The sequence below is a fragment of the Ipomoea nil genome, unplaced genomic scaffold (assembly GCF_001879475.1).
Source record: "Ipomoea nil cultivar Tokyo-kokei standard unplaced genomic scaffold, Asagao_1.1 scaffold2759, whole genome shotgun sequence".
NCBI classification, from domain to species: Eukaryota; Viridiplantae; Streptophyta; class Magnoliopsida; order Solanales; family Convolvulaceae; genus Ipomoea; species Ipomoea nil.
The window spans coordinates 752,863-769,717 of NW_017619187.1; the positions used below are offsets into that span (position 1 = coordinate 752,863).

General features: G+C 37.3%; 2 protein-coding genes and 1 long non-coding RNA gene across 3 annotated transcripts; 2 read left to right on the top strand and 1 right to left on the bottom strand.

Moving 5' to 3' along the window:
* Window positions 1–707: 707 nt before the first annotated feature.
* Window positions 708–4,151, top strand: LOC109156763 (cytochrome P450 71A1-like). Its single transcript, XM_019304594.1, has 2 exons — window positions 708–1,715; window positions 3,395–4,151. The coding sequence occupies exons 1-2, from the start codon at window positions 822–824 to the stop codon at window positions 4,001–4,003; spliced, it is 1,503 nt and encodes a 500-aa protein (XP_019160139.1). The 5' UTR covers window positions 708–821; the 3' UTR covers window positions 4,004–4,151.
* A 4,892-nt stretch (window positions 4,152–9,043) lies between these two features.
* Window positions 9,044–10,574, bottom strand: LOC109156770 (acylsugar acyltransferase 3-like). The gene has a single exon (XM_019304601.1). It carries the CDS (start codon window positions 10,568–10,570, stop codon window positions 9,263–9,265), a length of 1,308 nt encoding a protein of 435 aa, XP_019160146.1. The 5' UTR covers window positions 10,571–10,574; the 3' UTR covers window positions 9,044–9,262.
* A 3,754-nt stretch (window positions 10,575–14,328) lies between these two features.
* On the top strand, window positions 14,329–15,238 carry LOC109156758. Its single transcript, XR_002050107.1, has 3 exons — window positions 14,329–14,343; window positions 14,817–15,047; window positions 15,155–15,238. It is a non-coding gene; the product is annotated as an uncharacterized LOC109156758 (long non-coding RNA).
* Window positions 15,239–16,855: the final 1,617 nt, after the last annotated feature.

The following is a 16,855-nucleotide window of genomic DNA, read 5'->3' on the forward strand; positions in this document are numbered from 1 at the left end:
TTTTCTAAAGACAGAGAAGGAAATCTCGCCTCAAATATGGGAAAATCTTCCAATACTGCTCTTCCCGTTTCAGAGTCCAACGCCCAATCAATCTCCTTACTTCCTGACCACCTACGCCCGACTGCCTAGCGGGGCGATACTGACTGATCGAGCTACCTGATGCTTGTGTCTCCACCCATGCTGAATACTGGTCGCCTAAGTTGGTTGGCCGCCAAGACAGGCTATCGCGTGTCAAGTCTCAGCATTCTGCCCGTCTCTTTACTTACTGTTCTCCCGTGCCCGACTGCCTAGCGGGCGGCACTGGACGGGCTACTTAGCGTTCCCTACTGGGTACTGGTCGACGGATTGGTCAACTGCTGCTGGTCGGCAGGCTGGTCACCTTCTTATTCCGGGATAGGGTGGGGTAAAATGGTACAAAGCCTCTAGGATGCTAGTTTGACTTTTTGCCTCGCGGCTAGGATTGAGCGTAATTTTGATTATCCGAACTACCACTCGAAATCCGAACTAAAATTTAAATTTTGAGTGAACTCGAATAGTTACCGGTTTGGGTATATTAAATTTTGATATATCTGAATATAAATTTGGTTTGGATATCAGGTGTTAAAAATTAATCCATACCGAAACTAACCAAAATTTTATTATAAATATAATATATAAATTATATATTTAATTTTATATGTATTTCATAATTAATAATGTAAAATGAACCCTTTTCCATGGTATAATTTGCCCCGGAATCTCTATGCTACGGTTGCTACCATATATTTAGTAAGAAGGAAACACTGAGACAACAGCAGCAAAAAAGAATCGAAGTCGTCAAGATGGAATTACTGCGATTGGTGATAGCCGCTGTCTTTATCATGATCTTCGCCGTGATCGTCCGGAAACCCAAGAAATCTCCCAAAGCCGCCGGCGTTCCTCCTCCTCCACCAGGCCCGCCGGGGCTTCCGCTCATCGGAAACTTACACCAGTTCGACGCCCGGAACCCTCACCTCTACCTAACACAACTCGCCAAGAAATACGGCCCCGTCGTCTCCCTCAGGCTCGGCGCCATCCCGGTCGCCGTGATTTCCTCGGCGAGCGCCGTGAAACAGGCCCTGAAAACCCACGACCGGATCTTCTCCGGCCGGCCGGAAGTCACCGGCCAGCAAAAACTCTCCTACAACGGCCTAGACATCGTGTTTTCCCAGTACAACGATCACTGGAAGGAGATGCGAAAGACGTGCAATATGCACCTCTTTAGCCCCAAACGCGTCCAATCTTTCCGCCCCATTCGCCATCAAGAAGTGTCCGCCATGCTCAAACAAATCTCCATGAAAGCTGGATCTTCCGAGCCCATCAATCTCAGCGACGCCGCCATGTCCACGGCCGTGGATTTCATCTGCCGGAGCGCTTTCGGGCGGAAATACGAGGGGGAAGAGCGGATCAAGTTCGAGGAGGAGTTCCACGAAGCGCAGGCGCTGCTGGTTCACTTTTTCGTGGCGGATCTCTTCCCGGCGCTGGGATGGATCGACAGGCTCTCCGGGATGGCTGAAAAGCTGGAAAAGAGTTTCCGGGAGGCTGACGGTTTCGCCCAAAGGCTTGTGGATGAGCACTTGAGTCCTTCCAGGTCGGCATCCATGGAAGGAGATATAATTGATGTTTTGCTTCAACTCAAAAAACAACAGTCATCCACACAGCATCTTACATTCGATCACATCAAAGCTGTTCTCCTGGTAAATATTCAAATCCGTATAAATTATGTTCTCCGAAAATTTCAACTATAACCGCTACGGTAGAAGATGCCAAAATTAGAGTTAATTTCACCGAACTCTAAATTTAGTCTCACACTATTGTTTTTGCCATTTAATATCCTAAACTATTATTTTTTTAGACACTTTTAATCTTTATTAAGACTTTTTCTATTTTTAGTAAGGACAATCTTGTTTTTTTTTATATTTTTCTTTTGTTACTCCGTATTTTGTTGTTTTTCCAGTTTTAACTATTTTAATTGGTTTAGAACTTTAGGTAACTTTTAATTTTTAGCATAGTTGAAAAAATCGCTAGGCGCTCCTCAGGCGCTCGGGGGCGCCCAAGCGGGGATTAATCGGCGCCTAGGCGCCCGTGTATTTTTTTATTTTATTTTTTATTTTTTAAAAAAATTATTTAAAATTTTAAAACTTTTTAAGACTTGATAATTATAAACAATTTAATATTTTAATATTTAATACTAAAATATTAAATATTAACCAAAAAATATCGAGTTTGAACAATTGAGAGTCATTTCGCTCAAAATGACACATCGTTTTGAGTGAAATAACACATTTAAAAAAGAATGAAACAATAGTTAATCGGCCGACTAGGCGACCTAGGCGGCCGCCTAGCCGGCGAACCACCTAGATCACCGATTATGGTGATATGCTAGGCGGCAGGTGAGCGCCTAGCGCCTAGCCGGGGATTAATTGGTGCCTAGGCGGGATTTTTGCAACATTGATTTTTAGTAACCATATTTTTTAACCGATTTTTAGTAAAGTACTAAACCAATTAAACCGGTTGAAATCGAAAAAAAATAACAAAAGAAAAATATGAAGAGACAAAAATGCCCTTACTAAAAATAAGAAAAGTCATGAGAAGGACTAAAAGTGTTCAAAAAATAATAGTCTGGGACGTCAAATGACAAAAACGATAGTCTGGGACTAAATTTGGAATTGTCACCAAAGATAAGGGACCTCTAGTGGAATTAACTCCTAAAATTATGTTATAATAATTTTAAGAAAAAATGGTCAAACAAGCCATTAAACTTTATACAACAAAGCAATTAATAAGTGACTGAATTTTTAAAAAGTACAATTAAACACTCAACTTATTCATATTTACGGTAAAGTTACAATGATGTGACATGCAAGCCACCGTTCACCATAATCGTTCAAAATAAAACCTTCGCCATTTACTAAAAAAAATTGACCCACGGTCGTCTAACTAGCTAGCCGTCTTCTCCTGCAAAGGCGACAACTAGTCATCTTCTTCAGTGGAAAAGGAAACCGAATTGGTCGTCTTGCAACTGCAGCAAGTTTGCAACCTTGACAAAAGGTTGTTGTAACCGCTGCCGCAACAACCTTTTTTACTTTTTATTTATTTACTTATTTTCATTTTTTATTTTTATTTATTTTGTTTTGATGTGATGTGAAAGTGTGACTCTTTGAAAATGAGAGAATACTGTAAAAATGTATAGAAATAGTCAAAGAATAATAAATGTAATGATGTGGGAGTAGGACCCACTTTTAGAAATAAGAGAATATTGTGTAGATAAAATTATTCTAATGGTTTTTCAAAGATCTATGTAACCATTTCTCCTAGTAATTTATAAGTGATTTTATAATAATATAATTTTGGTCTGATCTTCATTTACATGCAGGATATACTTGTTGCAGGCACAGAGACAATTGCGACAACAGTTGTATGGGCTATGACGAACCTAATGATGAAGCCTTCCGCCATGGAGAAGGTGCAAGCCGAGATCAAACAGCTGGTTGGCAACAAAGATTTTGTAGACGAAGACACCATCCAAAGGATTCCATTTCTACTGGCAGTGGTTAAGGAGACACTAAGGTTGTATCCTCCGACGCCCCTTCTCCAACCGCGAGAAACCACCGAGAAATGCACCATAGAAGGCTACGAAATCGAGGCAAAAAGCTTTGTCATTGTGAACGCCTGGGCGATTGGGAGGGACCCCGAGTACTGGGAGGACTCAGAAGAGTTTAGGCCCGAGAGATTCTTGAATAGTGGTATAGACTATAAAGGACAGGATTTCGAGCTGATTCCATTTGGAGCGGGGAGGAGAATCTGTCCGGGGCTTAACATGGGGATTGCATCAGTTGAGGTTATACTTGCCAATCTTCTCTACTCCTTTGAATGGGAAATGCCTCCTGGGGTGAAGAGGGAAGAGATTGACACAGAAGTCTTGCCTGGGATTACCATGCAGAAGAAAATCCCTCTTTACTTGTTAGCGAAGAACTCGAATTGAATTACTAGGAACATTACATTCCAAACGTAAATAAGAGTTTGAATCACCAATCTCAAAGATATATGTGAATCCAAGAATAATCCACATTTGTTCTAAAAACTAAATAGTACATGAGAATAAAAACTCATTCTGCTCCTAATTCGTTACATTTGTCTGTCTCTTAGCAATTTAATTAGCAAGTAAAATTAGGGATTCGCCTATTTGTGACCATAAATATATATAAATTCTACACTTAACGGGAGCAGCCTATTTGTCTTCTTAGTTTGAACCTGCCAGGCGAGAATGAAGTGTGGACAAAGCTGATCCGTCCATCTAGTAAATCTAACATGACAGATGAAAACTAGCAAGTAACTTGTAGCTTAATGACACCTCCGTGACTCTTTCAATTGGGAGGTCACAAGTCCGAACCCCAGCGGAGGCATTCTCTTTGTGTTTTATCCGCGAATGCACTACACAAATGTCATCATATTTTTCTTCTGCTCTCATGGGAACTAAATGAGAACAGGATCATGTATATATATATATATATATATATATATATATATATATATATATATATATATATATATATATATAGGCGAGTTCAGGTGCGGCAGTGTCTTACGGTGCGGCAACACTAATAGTTCAACAAATATGCACCATCAACGTTAGGAAAATACACCACAAAAAACAGAGTTAACAGAGCTTTGCATCACCAAACACACACTACTAGGTGAGTAAAAACATCATACACTGTTCAGAAATACACCATTGGGGGTGGTGAGTTATATCGTGTATTTTTTTGAGTCTGTTGTGTATTCTGTGATGTTTTATTGCATTTCATTGTGGTGTGTTTTTCTAACACTGTTGGTGCATATTGTTAACACTGTTGGTGTATTCTGAAATTCCGCCGCACGGGAAGACCCCGCCGCATTTGAACTTTATATATATATATATATATATATATATATATATATATATATATATATATATATATATATATATATATATATATATATATATATATATATATATATATATATATATAGTTAATACCCAAAATCGTCCTCGACTATAGTGGTTTTTCTCAATTTCGTCCTAAACGACTTTGGTGACCTAATATCGTCCCAGACTTTTGTGTTTCGCTCAATTTAGTCATCCATTTGTTATTCCGTCAAATTGGTGTTAAATTTAGGGACAATTCAGTAATGTCAATATTGATCTCTCTTTACTTTCAACTTGTGAAGTGTGAAATTCCTCTTTCTTGTACGAATTACACCCAGAATTACTCCCGGACCTGCAAATCAAATTTTATATTTGCAGTTTTAGGAGTAATTCTGGGACTAATTCGTAAAAAAAAAAGGGATTTCGCAGTTCACATGTCTATGAGTAAAGAGATGCCAATATTAAAATTACTTAATTGTCTATTTATTTAACACCAAATGGATAGAATAACAAATGAGGGACTAAATTGAGCAAAAACACAAAAGTATGGGACGAAATTGAGCGAAACATAAAAGTCTGGTACGATATTAGGTCACCAAAGTCGTTTAGGACGAAATTGAGAAAAACCATTATAGTCGAGGACGATTTTGGGTATTAACTCTATATATATATAAGCGAATAGATAGTAGTTTGGGTAAACATCAAAATCTGAGTCATGTGTAGTACATATTTTTCTTAAAATCTTATTTGTTACCTCCCAAAGGAGTTAAGAGTTTTGTAGCCTAGGTTTCCTAAAATAAAAAGAATTTCACAACAAATTAGTTTAACACTCAAACTAATTTGTCACGGGCAAACAAAAACAAGGTAGAACACTGAATTTTTAGGAGAATAATAGTAGAAGTTTGAGAGTAAAGAGACTACATTGTTTCAGAGGAAAAACAATATTTTCTTGTGTGTGTAAAAACATATATTCAACACCACAGTATTTATAGGAAAATGTTGTCGAAATAGCATTAATGTAACGTGGCAATAAATCAGTTTGTAACCTACTCATAACAAATCATTAGTTATGGAAATTACAGCTGAGGTTACAATGGTTATAAATTAAATTCTTAGTTTAAGATTGAAATTAAAATTATAATTCTAAAAAGCTAACTAGAATTTAATTACCCTCATGTAATTTCGATGCAAGAGGTTACACACTAGTAGAGGTTATTATTTAGAAAGACGCAACTTCACAAGACAAGCCTTAGCTGGTAAACTTAGCTACCTTGAGGCAATTTGACATACAATTAGTGATGCAGACCTACTAAATAACGAATAAATGGAATGGGAATGTATTTTAATGTGGAAATTCAAAAGAGAAAGCCACTAATCTTTTTGGGCTAAACCTAGCTAGCAAGGATTCTACTATTTGATGTCATAATACATGTACAACGATCATTTGGCTCTTTTGGAAACCTTAATGGAGCTCCAAGCTATGAAGAAGATGGAGTCGGGTAGAAAGAAGCTAAGTATAGTTATTTTCTTGGAGGGTGGGCAAGTGGAAGAAAAGATCTGTCCCTAGCTATTTGTCTTTACCCCATTGTGTAGGTTGTGCCTAGAGGAACAAAATAGGTACGTAATTCCCTTTCTTGGGGTCCAATTCAAGTAGGCTTGAGTGGACTTTATCTTCTTGGGCTAACCTCCATTGGTCTTGTAGAGTTGTAGATCACTTGGCTATATAATTAATTAGGCCTTGATGAGGTATGGATCAATCGTTATATCGTGCACGCCGCACCTTCTAAAACGACGTCGTTTTATTAAATTTTGTGGGAAGTTGATGCGACGAAGTGTATGTGTATTCTGTTATACAATTATGTACATTCAAAACATAAATTTCTTTTTAAGAATTAAGAGTTTATATGTATTATGTTAAGAGTTTATGTGTATTATGTATTATGTTAGATTATGTGTATTATCCTTTCAAAAAAGTGTATGTGTATTCTGTTATACAATTATGTACATTTAAAACATGAGAATTGTTTTTTTAAGAATTTAACAGCAGACACGAAAAACGAATTTTTTTTTAAAAAGGTACAAAACAACAACGTTTTGGGTCAAGACACACAATGCATTGTACGCCCTGGCGTACGATAAAATTTGCCGTTGTGGATAATAACCTCTACAGTAGTATATTATTGTATAATTGGGAATTGGGATTTGGTCCTTGTTAAATGCTTGAGCCTTGCATTTATTTTTGGGATAAGGGTCAAATAGACTCTTGAACTATAGGTAAAAGTGCAATTAGGCCATTTAACTTTACAAAAATGTAATTAGACCCTTCAATTTGTTATTTTGAGTCAAATTACATATTATTCACCTGCAATAACCAGTCAAAAATTTTCGACGAAATTTCCAGTGAGAATTTCGGCAAAAAAATCCGACCGCTGATAACAAAAAATAAATATATAAATAAAATTGACCGGCGCCTTCTCCTTCTCTAGTGGAGAAGGCGACCGGACTGATCGTCTTCTCCAGTTGGTTGCCTTCTCCACCAGAGAAGGCGCCCCGATCAATTTTATTTATTTATTTATTTTTTTGTCACCGGCCGGATTTTTTCACCGGAATTCTTATCGAAAATTTTTGACCGGTTATTGCAGGTGAATAATCTGTAATTGGGCTTATTTGACTCAAAATAACAAGTTGAAGGGTCTAATTGTACTTTTGTAAAGTTGAAGGGCCTAATTGCATAAAGTTGGCTTGATAACATAGTAAACAATAGGACAAGAAAACCATACTCCATCGATCTTAAATAGGGAAAATAACACTTTTTTCCATAACATTTTCTTCCTGAACTATTCAAGTGATTGTTTTTTCCCTGAAATATTAAATAGACATATTTACCCTTAAAATAAATATTTTATTTATTTTTCTTCTCCAACAAATTATGACTACGATTTGGTTCAAACCGGACATACACTATAGCAACCAAATCGAAATATTTCAATTACAATTTAGAATCGAAACCTGATATTTAGAGTTTATTAAAATCGCAAACCGGAACAGCCGGTTTATGTTCCAAATTGAAAAAGAAAATACATTTATTGTTGAATTTAGATAATTTTTAAAATAAAAATAAAAATTTAAAATGAAGACGATTCAAAATTGCGAACCGGATCCGGAACAGCCGATTCACGGTTCAGGATCTAATTTTTTCGATTCATAATTTTAATAAACTGAAATCCAAATATTGGGTTCTGGATCTGAATCATAACTGAAAACTTTCAATTCAATTGCTATAGTGTCCAGTTCAGCTTGAACCGAACCGTGGTCATCCCTACGTATAAGCAATAATTTGTTGGAGAAGAAAAATAAATAAAATATTTACTTTAAGAGTAGAAATGTCAATTTAATTTATCAGGGGAAAACCACCACTTTTAGAATAATGGAGGGGCTAATGTCTTTTATATATTATAGTATATATCAAAGCTACTTAAGTTTCTTTAGTATATAATGTCAATCTAAAGTCAAATTTGTATTTACATATTATAGTATATATCAAAGCTACTTCATGAAATACTAACTAATTGCAATTTTTTAAGGGTCCGTTTGGAAAGCAGGAAAATGACTTCTAGAAAATGAGTAGAATTGTATGTTTAAACATTTTCCTTTCCAGTTGGTTGCATTTTGGAAAACTTGGTGTGTTTAGCTTATTTTATGGAAAAATGAGTAGAATTGTATGTTTAAACATTTTTGCGGAAAATGACTTCCCCAAATTTTGGCGGAAGTTATTTTCCACCAAAATGGCTTCATTTTCCCCGATCAACGAAAAATGGACTTTCCTATTACATCCAAACACTGAAAACTTTAAAAACATTTTCCAAAAGTCATTTCCGAATTTCCAAATAGACCCTAAGATATGCATTAGACATAGAATTTTGAAAATAATAAATAAAGTAACATTATTTAATCAATCTAAATACAAAAAACATGATTAGAAACACAATCATTACAAGCATGAAATCTGATTACATTGGCTAACCTTAACCAAGTTCATCATCTAGTTAACTTAATAATCATAAAATATATAGCATACTCAATACGGTAGCTCAAGTAGCAAATGAAGTCTCTTTGTGAGGGAAAATTATAGGATAACTTGAGTTTAATTCTCTCCGGGCCACCTACAACTTGTTGTCACCATATAAATACTTAATTTTTAAAAACATGACAACGAAAATTGGTAGAATATGTAATTGAAATTGCGAAAATCAACAACACACTTCATGCTCATCCAGCATTGGATGAGGAGCATGCAATTATTGTTACATTTGCAGGTGAGAAATTAGATGGAATTCATGGGTTTAAGATTGGGAGTGGGGAAGCGAATCTGAGAAGCTCCTCGTCCCGCTCAAACCCCGACATGTCCGTCTTCTTCAACATCACCAGCGCTTCAAACCCGCCGCCACTTTGGTTGTCGATCAAGAAAAACATGTTCTTCATCGGACCTTTGGGCATGCTCACTTTACACGGCCACCCCCACCCGAAATCCGCCGTGTAGGCCGGATATTTGCCCAGACTGCTGCAGAAGTAGATGTCCAAATCTGGGTTCTCGTACGGCTTTTCTCCTGTCCGCAACGAGGTAACAATCTCCTGAACAAGTTCGTTGTCTCGGCTTTGTAGCCGCTCTTTTCCCTCTCTAAGCTCCGCCACCAATCTCGCCAAATCCATCTCTCCTGCGGCGGCCGGAGAGGTGGAGAACGTGGAGAGGATGTTTCCGGCGGAGTTGCACGGCAGTCCGAGGGGTGGGCGCATGTCAGCGTAGTGTACGAGGATGGAGGGCCGCCGGGACGCGGCGGCCTTGACGCAGCATTTGTATAGAAGCGCGCTCACAATCTCAGCTCTAGTTGGGTTTTTCACCCCTGATTCCTCGGATACGACGTCTTTTAGGAGGTCTAGTTTCTCCCCGGAAAACACAAACCGTTTTTGCACACAATCGTCCTCGATCTTCGACGGAATCATGGGTTTATCCAACGGCCCGGAAGGCAACGTGGGAAAAACCGAATCGCTGACAAAGTTGGGCGAGAGGTTGAGTTTCGGATGCCGAGTGGCGGCGACCCAGTGGCCCATGAAGTTCCTCACGGTCCCCCCGTCCCCAACCTTGTGACACATGGCGGCGCTAACGGCAATCCCGCCGCAATCAAACTCACTCAACTGAAAAACCGCCAACCCGCCGTCATGAATATTCGCCCACGGCAGCCCTGCCGGGAACGCGACATTCTGCGCGTCGGCGTCGGGGTGATTAATAATATCCAGCAACGTACAGTTAACTCGAACTCTAAAAAACTCCGCTCCCGCATCGTTGCAATCGACGGTGGCGTTGTCGAGAAGCCTCCCGGCGTACGGGTAGAACGAGGTCAAGGTTCTTGACAGAGCGTTTTGAAGGATGTCGGAAACCCTAGTAGGATCGGTGCGGTTGTTGTTTGGGTAGAAGAAGACGAGAGGTATGTACATGCTGGTGAGGGCTTGATCGAGGAGAGAGAGCTTGTGGAAGCGGAGTGAAGGAGGAGTTGGAGAACTGGGCTTGATGAGCAGCCTTTCGGATATTGATAAGGGAGGAGATGCAATAATGGCCATTTTAGTTTCTTGTGTGTGTAAAAACATATACTCAACACCATGGTATTTATAGAAAAATGTTGTCGAAATAGCATTAACGTGGCAATTATATTAAATCTGATTTAAAATCAGTTTGTAACATACTTGTAACAGATCATTAGTTATGAAAATAAGGGGTTACAATGGTTATAATCATTATAAATTAAATTCTTAGTTTAGTTAAGATTAGAATTAAAATTATAATTCTAAAAAATTAACGAGAATTTAATTACTCTTAGTTAATTTTGATGGAAGAGACCGGTTACACACTAATAGAGGTTATTATTCATAAAGACGTAACTTCAGAAGACAAGCCTTACCTGGTAAACCTACCCTGAGGCAATTCGACAAACAATTAGTGCTGCATGCTTGCTAAATAACTTAAATAAATGCAATGGGACATGTATTTTAATGTGGAAATTCAAAAGAGAAAACCACTAGTCTTTTTGGGTTAAACCTAGCAAGGATTCTACCAATCGTTATGCTATGGACCCGTGTCCAACATGCATGCTGGACACGGGTAACAGTGTCATTAGTTGCACTATTATCTTCCACTTTTATTTTTTTTTCTTTTTTTTAAAAAAAATTTCAGACCGCTTCGTTATAGGAGTATATGTTCATAATTTTATTACTATATGTTCATAATTGTAAGTTCATAATGTCAGAGCTCTATGTTCATAATTTCATAACTGTACATTCATACTTCCATAACTGTACATTCATAATTCCGTAACTGTACATTCATAATGCAATAACTGTAACTTCATAATTTTCGAAACTCTATGTTCACAATTTTAGAGCTCTATGTTCATAATTTTATCACTATATGTTCATATTATAAGTTCATAATGTCAGAGCTCTATGTTCATAATTCCATAACTGTACATTCATAATTGCATAACTATACATTCATAATTGCATAATTGTACATTCATAATTCCATAACTGTACATTCATAATTCAACAACTGTAAAATCATAAATTTTCGAAGCTCCATGTTCACAATTTTAGAGCTCTATGTTCATAATTTTATCACTATATGTTCAGAATTGTAAGTTCATAATGTTAGAGTTCTGTGTTCATAATTTTATAACTTACATTCATAATTCCATAACTACACATTCATAATTCCATAACTGTACATTCATAATCCCATAACTGTACATTCATAATGGCACAGACGAATACTGCCGTTAATGGCGAGGCAAAATCAAAAATTTTTTTTTTAAACTGGAATAACGCGTTTTCCCTGAAAACGACGTCATTTTGGACTCGTGTCTACAATGAATCCAGGGCATAATTTGCGGGATTCTACTATTTGATGTCATAATACATGTACAACGATCATTTGGCTCTATTGGAAATTAAACCTTAATGGAGCTCCAAGCTATGAATAAGATGGAGTGGGGTAGAAAGAAGAGAGAGCTAAATAGGTACGTAATTCCCTTTCTTGGGTTCCAATTCAAGTAGGCTTGAGTGGACTTTATCTTCTTGGGCTAACCTCCAATGGTCATGTAGAGTTGTAGATCACTTGGCTATATAATTAATTAGGCCTTGATGAGGTGTGGATAATAACCTCTACAGTAGTATATTATTGTATAATTGGGATTTGGTCCTTGTTAAATGCTTGAGCCTTGTAAAATTTTTTCTTTATACTTAATTTCTTTATTTTCTTTATTTGCATAAAGTTGGCTTGATAACCTAGTAAACAATAGGACAAGAAAACCATACTCCATCAATATTAAATAATAAACCAACATGATTAGCATGGTGGTTCAACATTTTATCTCTTAAACATGAGGTTGGAAGTTTGATCCCCACCAATGTGAATATAGCCAACTATTTGGCTAGTCCCCTACCACTTAGTGTGTTGAGCCTTTTGGCTATGGCTCTTGACAGTAGGGACTGGGGATAAGAGGTTTCCACCGTGCTAATCTGGCTGCTCCATATCCAAAGCCAATCGAATCCACAGGTTATCAAAACTACTTCAGGATATATTAATTAATTGCAATTCTTTATTTGTTATAAAAAAAAAAAAAGGTGTTCTTTATTTGAACTCAAAGATATGCATTACACATGGAACTTTTGTTAGGAACATATGTACTTAGATTTTGATGATACCAAAGTCACTAGAAAGTTATACCCCTCATTTACTCTTGTTGTTTTATCTTTCGTGCAGAACGAAAGTAATCTCTGTTCAAAGCAGGATTCGTGCTGAGATATGTATTTACACGAATCTGAGTATTGAACATCTAGTTAAGATAACTTTAAGAGAAGACGAAGATCAAGAGAAGGCCGAAAGATTCGCCAAGACCAAAACCTGGAAGGGTCTATCTCTCGTGTAACTGTCAAATGATAAAGAATGATCATTTGATCTGAGTAGTCAACGAATGATAAGGACAATCTTTCATTATCATGACCCGAGACAACGAGTCAAATCTGACCCGATTGGACAAGTTTTGTATGTCTTTCAGAATCACACTTGTCTATGTCTCAAAGCTGTGAAAATCATCATAGACAAATAGTGTCCTAGGAATGATATTTCAAATATCAAGGATCATTTCATGATCAGTACTTTTTGTCTCCACTACAAGACAAAAAGGTTGGTTACTTTTTGAAGCCAATAGCTATAAAGTACAACCGCATTTAAGTCTCCTTACTCGGCGGTCAATACATGCTGGTTAATAGGTTTGAATTTTCATCTCCCTCCAACGGATGAATTTCTCACTCCTATAAATATCCCTCACTAGTACTAAAAACATCAATAAAATGGAATTATTCGCGTCCAAAGTTTGAACTTTGGACGCCAAAAGTGTAGTGTGTGGCATTTTTGTAATTAAAATGCTACTCTATAATTTTTTTTTATTTTTTTTAAATTAAAAAGAATAGGCGTCCAAAATTATAGAACTTTGGACGCCTATTATTAACCCTTCCAATTAATTCACGTCCAAAATACGTAACTTTGGACGCGATTTATTAGGGTTTCAAATTACCCCCTTCTTCAGCTCCAATTCGGTCGCCACTTCCATCTCGAAAACCCTCGCCTCCGCCGCTCCATTCGTCTTCACCACTCCAACCCATCGTCTTCCAGGAAACCCTACGCTCTCAAACACCCCCAGAGCCACGCCCTTCGCCGCTCTCCATTCTCTTCCCCTCTGCCTGTCGTAGTTCAAGTCGCCGCCGCCTCCACCCCTCGCCATTCACAAGTAGTGTTTAGGTTACTTTGTTCTAATGGCTCAGCTGGGTGTGTAATTGGACGTGGTGCCACTATTGTCAAAGCTTTGGAGAAGGAAACATGAGCCTCTATAAAGTTTTCACCTCCAGTACCTGGGTCAAAAGGTTAAATTGATATCTTGTTGAGCTTTTGTCACCCATTCATTTGGTACTTCGTTTTTTGTCCTGGCCACTGTTAGATGGTTGACCATCAAATAATATCTCCTCTCACACCGTGTGTCTCCAGTCTCCTTATGTTTTTATGTGTCTTTTCTCATGGGTGTTGGGAATCTTATGCAGAACAAGGATCCATTGTACTCATCTGCACAAATTGCCACTGTCCGAGTTTTTGAGAGATGCATGGAGGTTGGTGTTGACCAAGGGTTAATACCAGGTCTAGGCATGGGAGAAATTGTAATTGCCAAGATTCTAGTTGCGTCGGATAAACTCAGTTGCCTTGTTGATGAAGAAGGAAATACTGGTTCTGGTATTTTAGTTTCAACCTCTGGTGTTGAAATACAGCTACTGCAAATGGACCTCCATCTACAGAGAATGATAGGGTAGTTGAGGTGTGTGTATGATACAACTTTAATCTCCATCTTTACAATTATTTGAACGCTCTGGCCTCTATAATGCAACTGCCTTTACACTTCAGAGTTAAATATGTTAGTAGTCATTTGTTCACCTCTAGTTGTTTGAAAAGAATGTAGTTATTTACTGTTCGTTGAGGTGCTGCTTCTGTTTTTGCAGTTTTCTTCTTTTCTGGTGGTGGAAAATATTGGCTAGGAGTTTAAGTAACTTGAAATTGGTCTGTTTGGGTGAGTTTGAAATGATTTGCTTGTAGGTTAGAATTTCCGTATTATCATGACGATATGAGAAACTTAAGATGATGCACATCTTTAATGAGTTTGGAGTTTTCTGTTGACGTATAAAATGTTGTTCTATTTTATGGTGTGGTGCTAGCAGTCTGTTGTATTCCATCTTATGACTTGGAAAGTTTTCAGTTTATCAGATGCTGAAAGATAACTTTAACTTCCTACAGATTGTTGGAGAGGAGTATGTAAATGTAAAAGACGCTCTTTTTCAAGTTACTGATAAGCTGAGGGAGAATCTCTTCTTCAGTTTGGCCTCTAAGGGTGTAGCACATAGGCATTATCCTTTCTCTTCAATGCCTGAAAGCAGCCTCAGTGAAATATGGAGAAAATCATCTGCTGTCCAAACAGATCTTGTGCCGAAGCCAGGTGGTCCTCATATATGGCTGCATAAAAAACAGGTAGAACACATCTTTTTAGTTGGCTTTGTGGAATTGTCTCTGCTTCGATCTTTTTAAGTAGTGTATACTATCCTACAAGGACTTTAATAGGAGGTTTCAATCTGCAGGTTAAGGACACGGTGAATGACACGACAAATAAAGATGGTTCAGGAGGCTGGAATAATTCGCGTGGTGCACTTGAACATGGAAGGTTCGTATTGCACCATATGCTTATTAATGCTTGCCATCTTTCTCTATCCTGTTTCTTTCCTGTGGGTGGGCCTTGGGTTGGGGGGGGGGGGGGGGGGGGGGGGCTGAAATGAGTCCAAATATTACAAAGGAAATAAACATCTTCCTATATGCTCTATGAAACGAATTAGTTACACTAATATGTACCATTAAGTTTGTTGCTACATCTGTACAAACTAGTGAATACCATTGCCACTCAGCACTATCCACTGGTATGTTTTTTATGAAGAAAAAAATTGTATTTAAATTAACTATACATATATATAAATTAAATTTGGACATGTTTTCTAGTTTTCTAATGAAAATTTTAGAAAGCTGGAGAAAATGAAAAAACTTGTTTTCTTTATCTCAAAAGCTTATGTTTCTTTCTTTCCCATGAGTGCGCATCTTTATGTAAAACTCTGGGACCAAGCTGCATACTAAGTAAAACTTGGGACCAAATTGCTTGGTGAGAGGTACTGTGATTCAAACATGATACCAACCTTGTTTTGTTTGTTTGACGATGATGATGCTCTTTTAGTTTCATATTCTATTTAAAGGCTGTGAATCTTTCTTCTCGTAAGGTATTTCATTTGCATTTGAGACTACTGCCTATACCCAAAGCTCTAAAATATTTTATTTCTTGTTACTTTCTGAAACTGTGACAGGCTGACAATGTGACTTCTCATCAGAAGAAGACAATTAGTTTAGCCCTTTCTATAATTTTGACATTAAGGCTGCCTCAAGTACTAGATAAATTCGAACAAATTCTAAGGTATTTACTCAATTTTTATTTTGATATATTGCTGCATATTTTCTGGTTTTATATATAAATAATTCAAATACTGTAAATAATGATCCCTCGGTGTCGTGGTTTTTTGAGGCACAAGGAGGATCATACATTGAGATTATCCATTGCAAACTGATGAGTGAAAAGTATATTTCGGTTTGTTTCGATGAGCATTTGACATAGAAATGTAGTAATTAATACTTATACCATGTTGCCATCTAACCAAATTACTGCATTCTAAATGTGATGTGAGAAAGAATAGATACTAATGCACTCTGAGGTGGTGCAATTTTGCAACATGTTGAAAAAAAAATCTATTTAGTCATGTAGACAAGGAACAAGCCTCCCAAATTCAGACAACAGATCAGTTCAATTCCCATTGCTGCTTGGAATGTGGTTATTGGCTTTTTCCTTGTGGTAACACCCTATACTCACCATTTCTTTTAATGATGGCTGGCATTTCAATTAGAGGGCATATAGATTTGATAGTTGTTTCCATGTGATTACTTTTAGTCAGATATCACTGCTTTTGCCATAAATGTGTATATAGCTTTAGAGATGCATGATCATAAAGAAAGTGATATTGGCCACTTCATAATTCATATGGTAGATAAAAGAAGAAACAGTGTTCAGTTTTAGGCTACTAGGGGATGTTTATGTTATTGTCTAGTCTTAAAGGAGTTCTTTATTGTTTTACATACAGTAGGTATTACCTTCACCAATTGAGTCTTTTTGGTTAATTCGTATACCCTCGAAAGCTCAAATCAAAATTATATGTAATTAGGATTTGAGTCCTTTTGGGTAATTCGTA

Coding starts and splice junctions, on each gene's coding strand:
- LOC109156763 (XM_019304594.1), top strand. CDS start 822: ATGGAATTACTGCGATTGGTGATAGCCGCTGTCTTTATCATGATCTTC. Junction 1,716..3,394: donor ACATCAAAGCTGTTCTCCTG/GTAAATATTCAA, acceptor ATTTACATGCAG/GATATACTTGTTGCAGGCAC.
- LOC109156770 (XM_019304601.1), bottom strand. CDS start 10,570: ATGTTTTTACACACACAAGAAACTAAAATGGCCATTATTGCATCTCCT.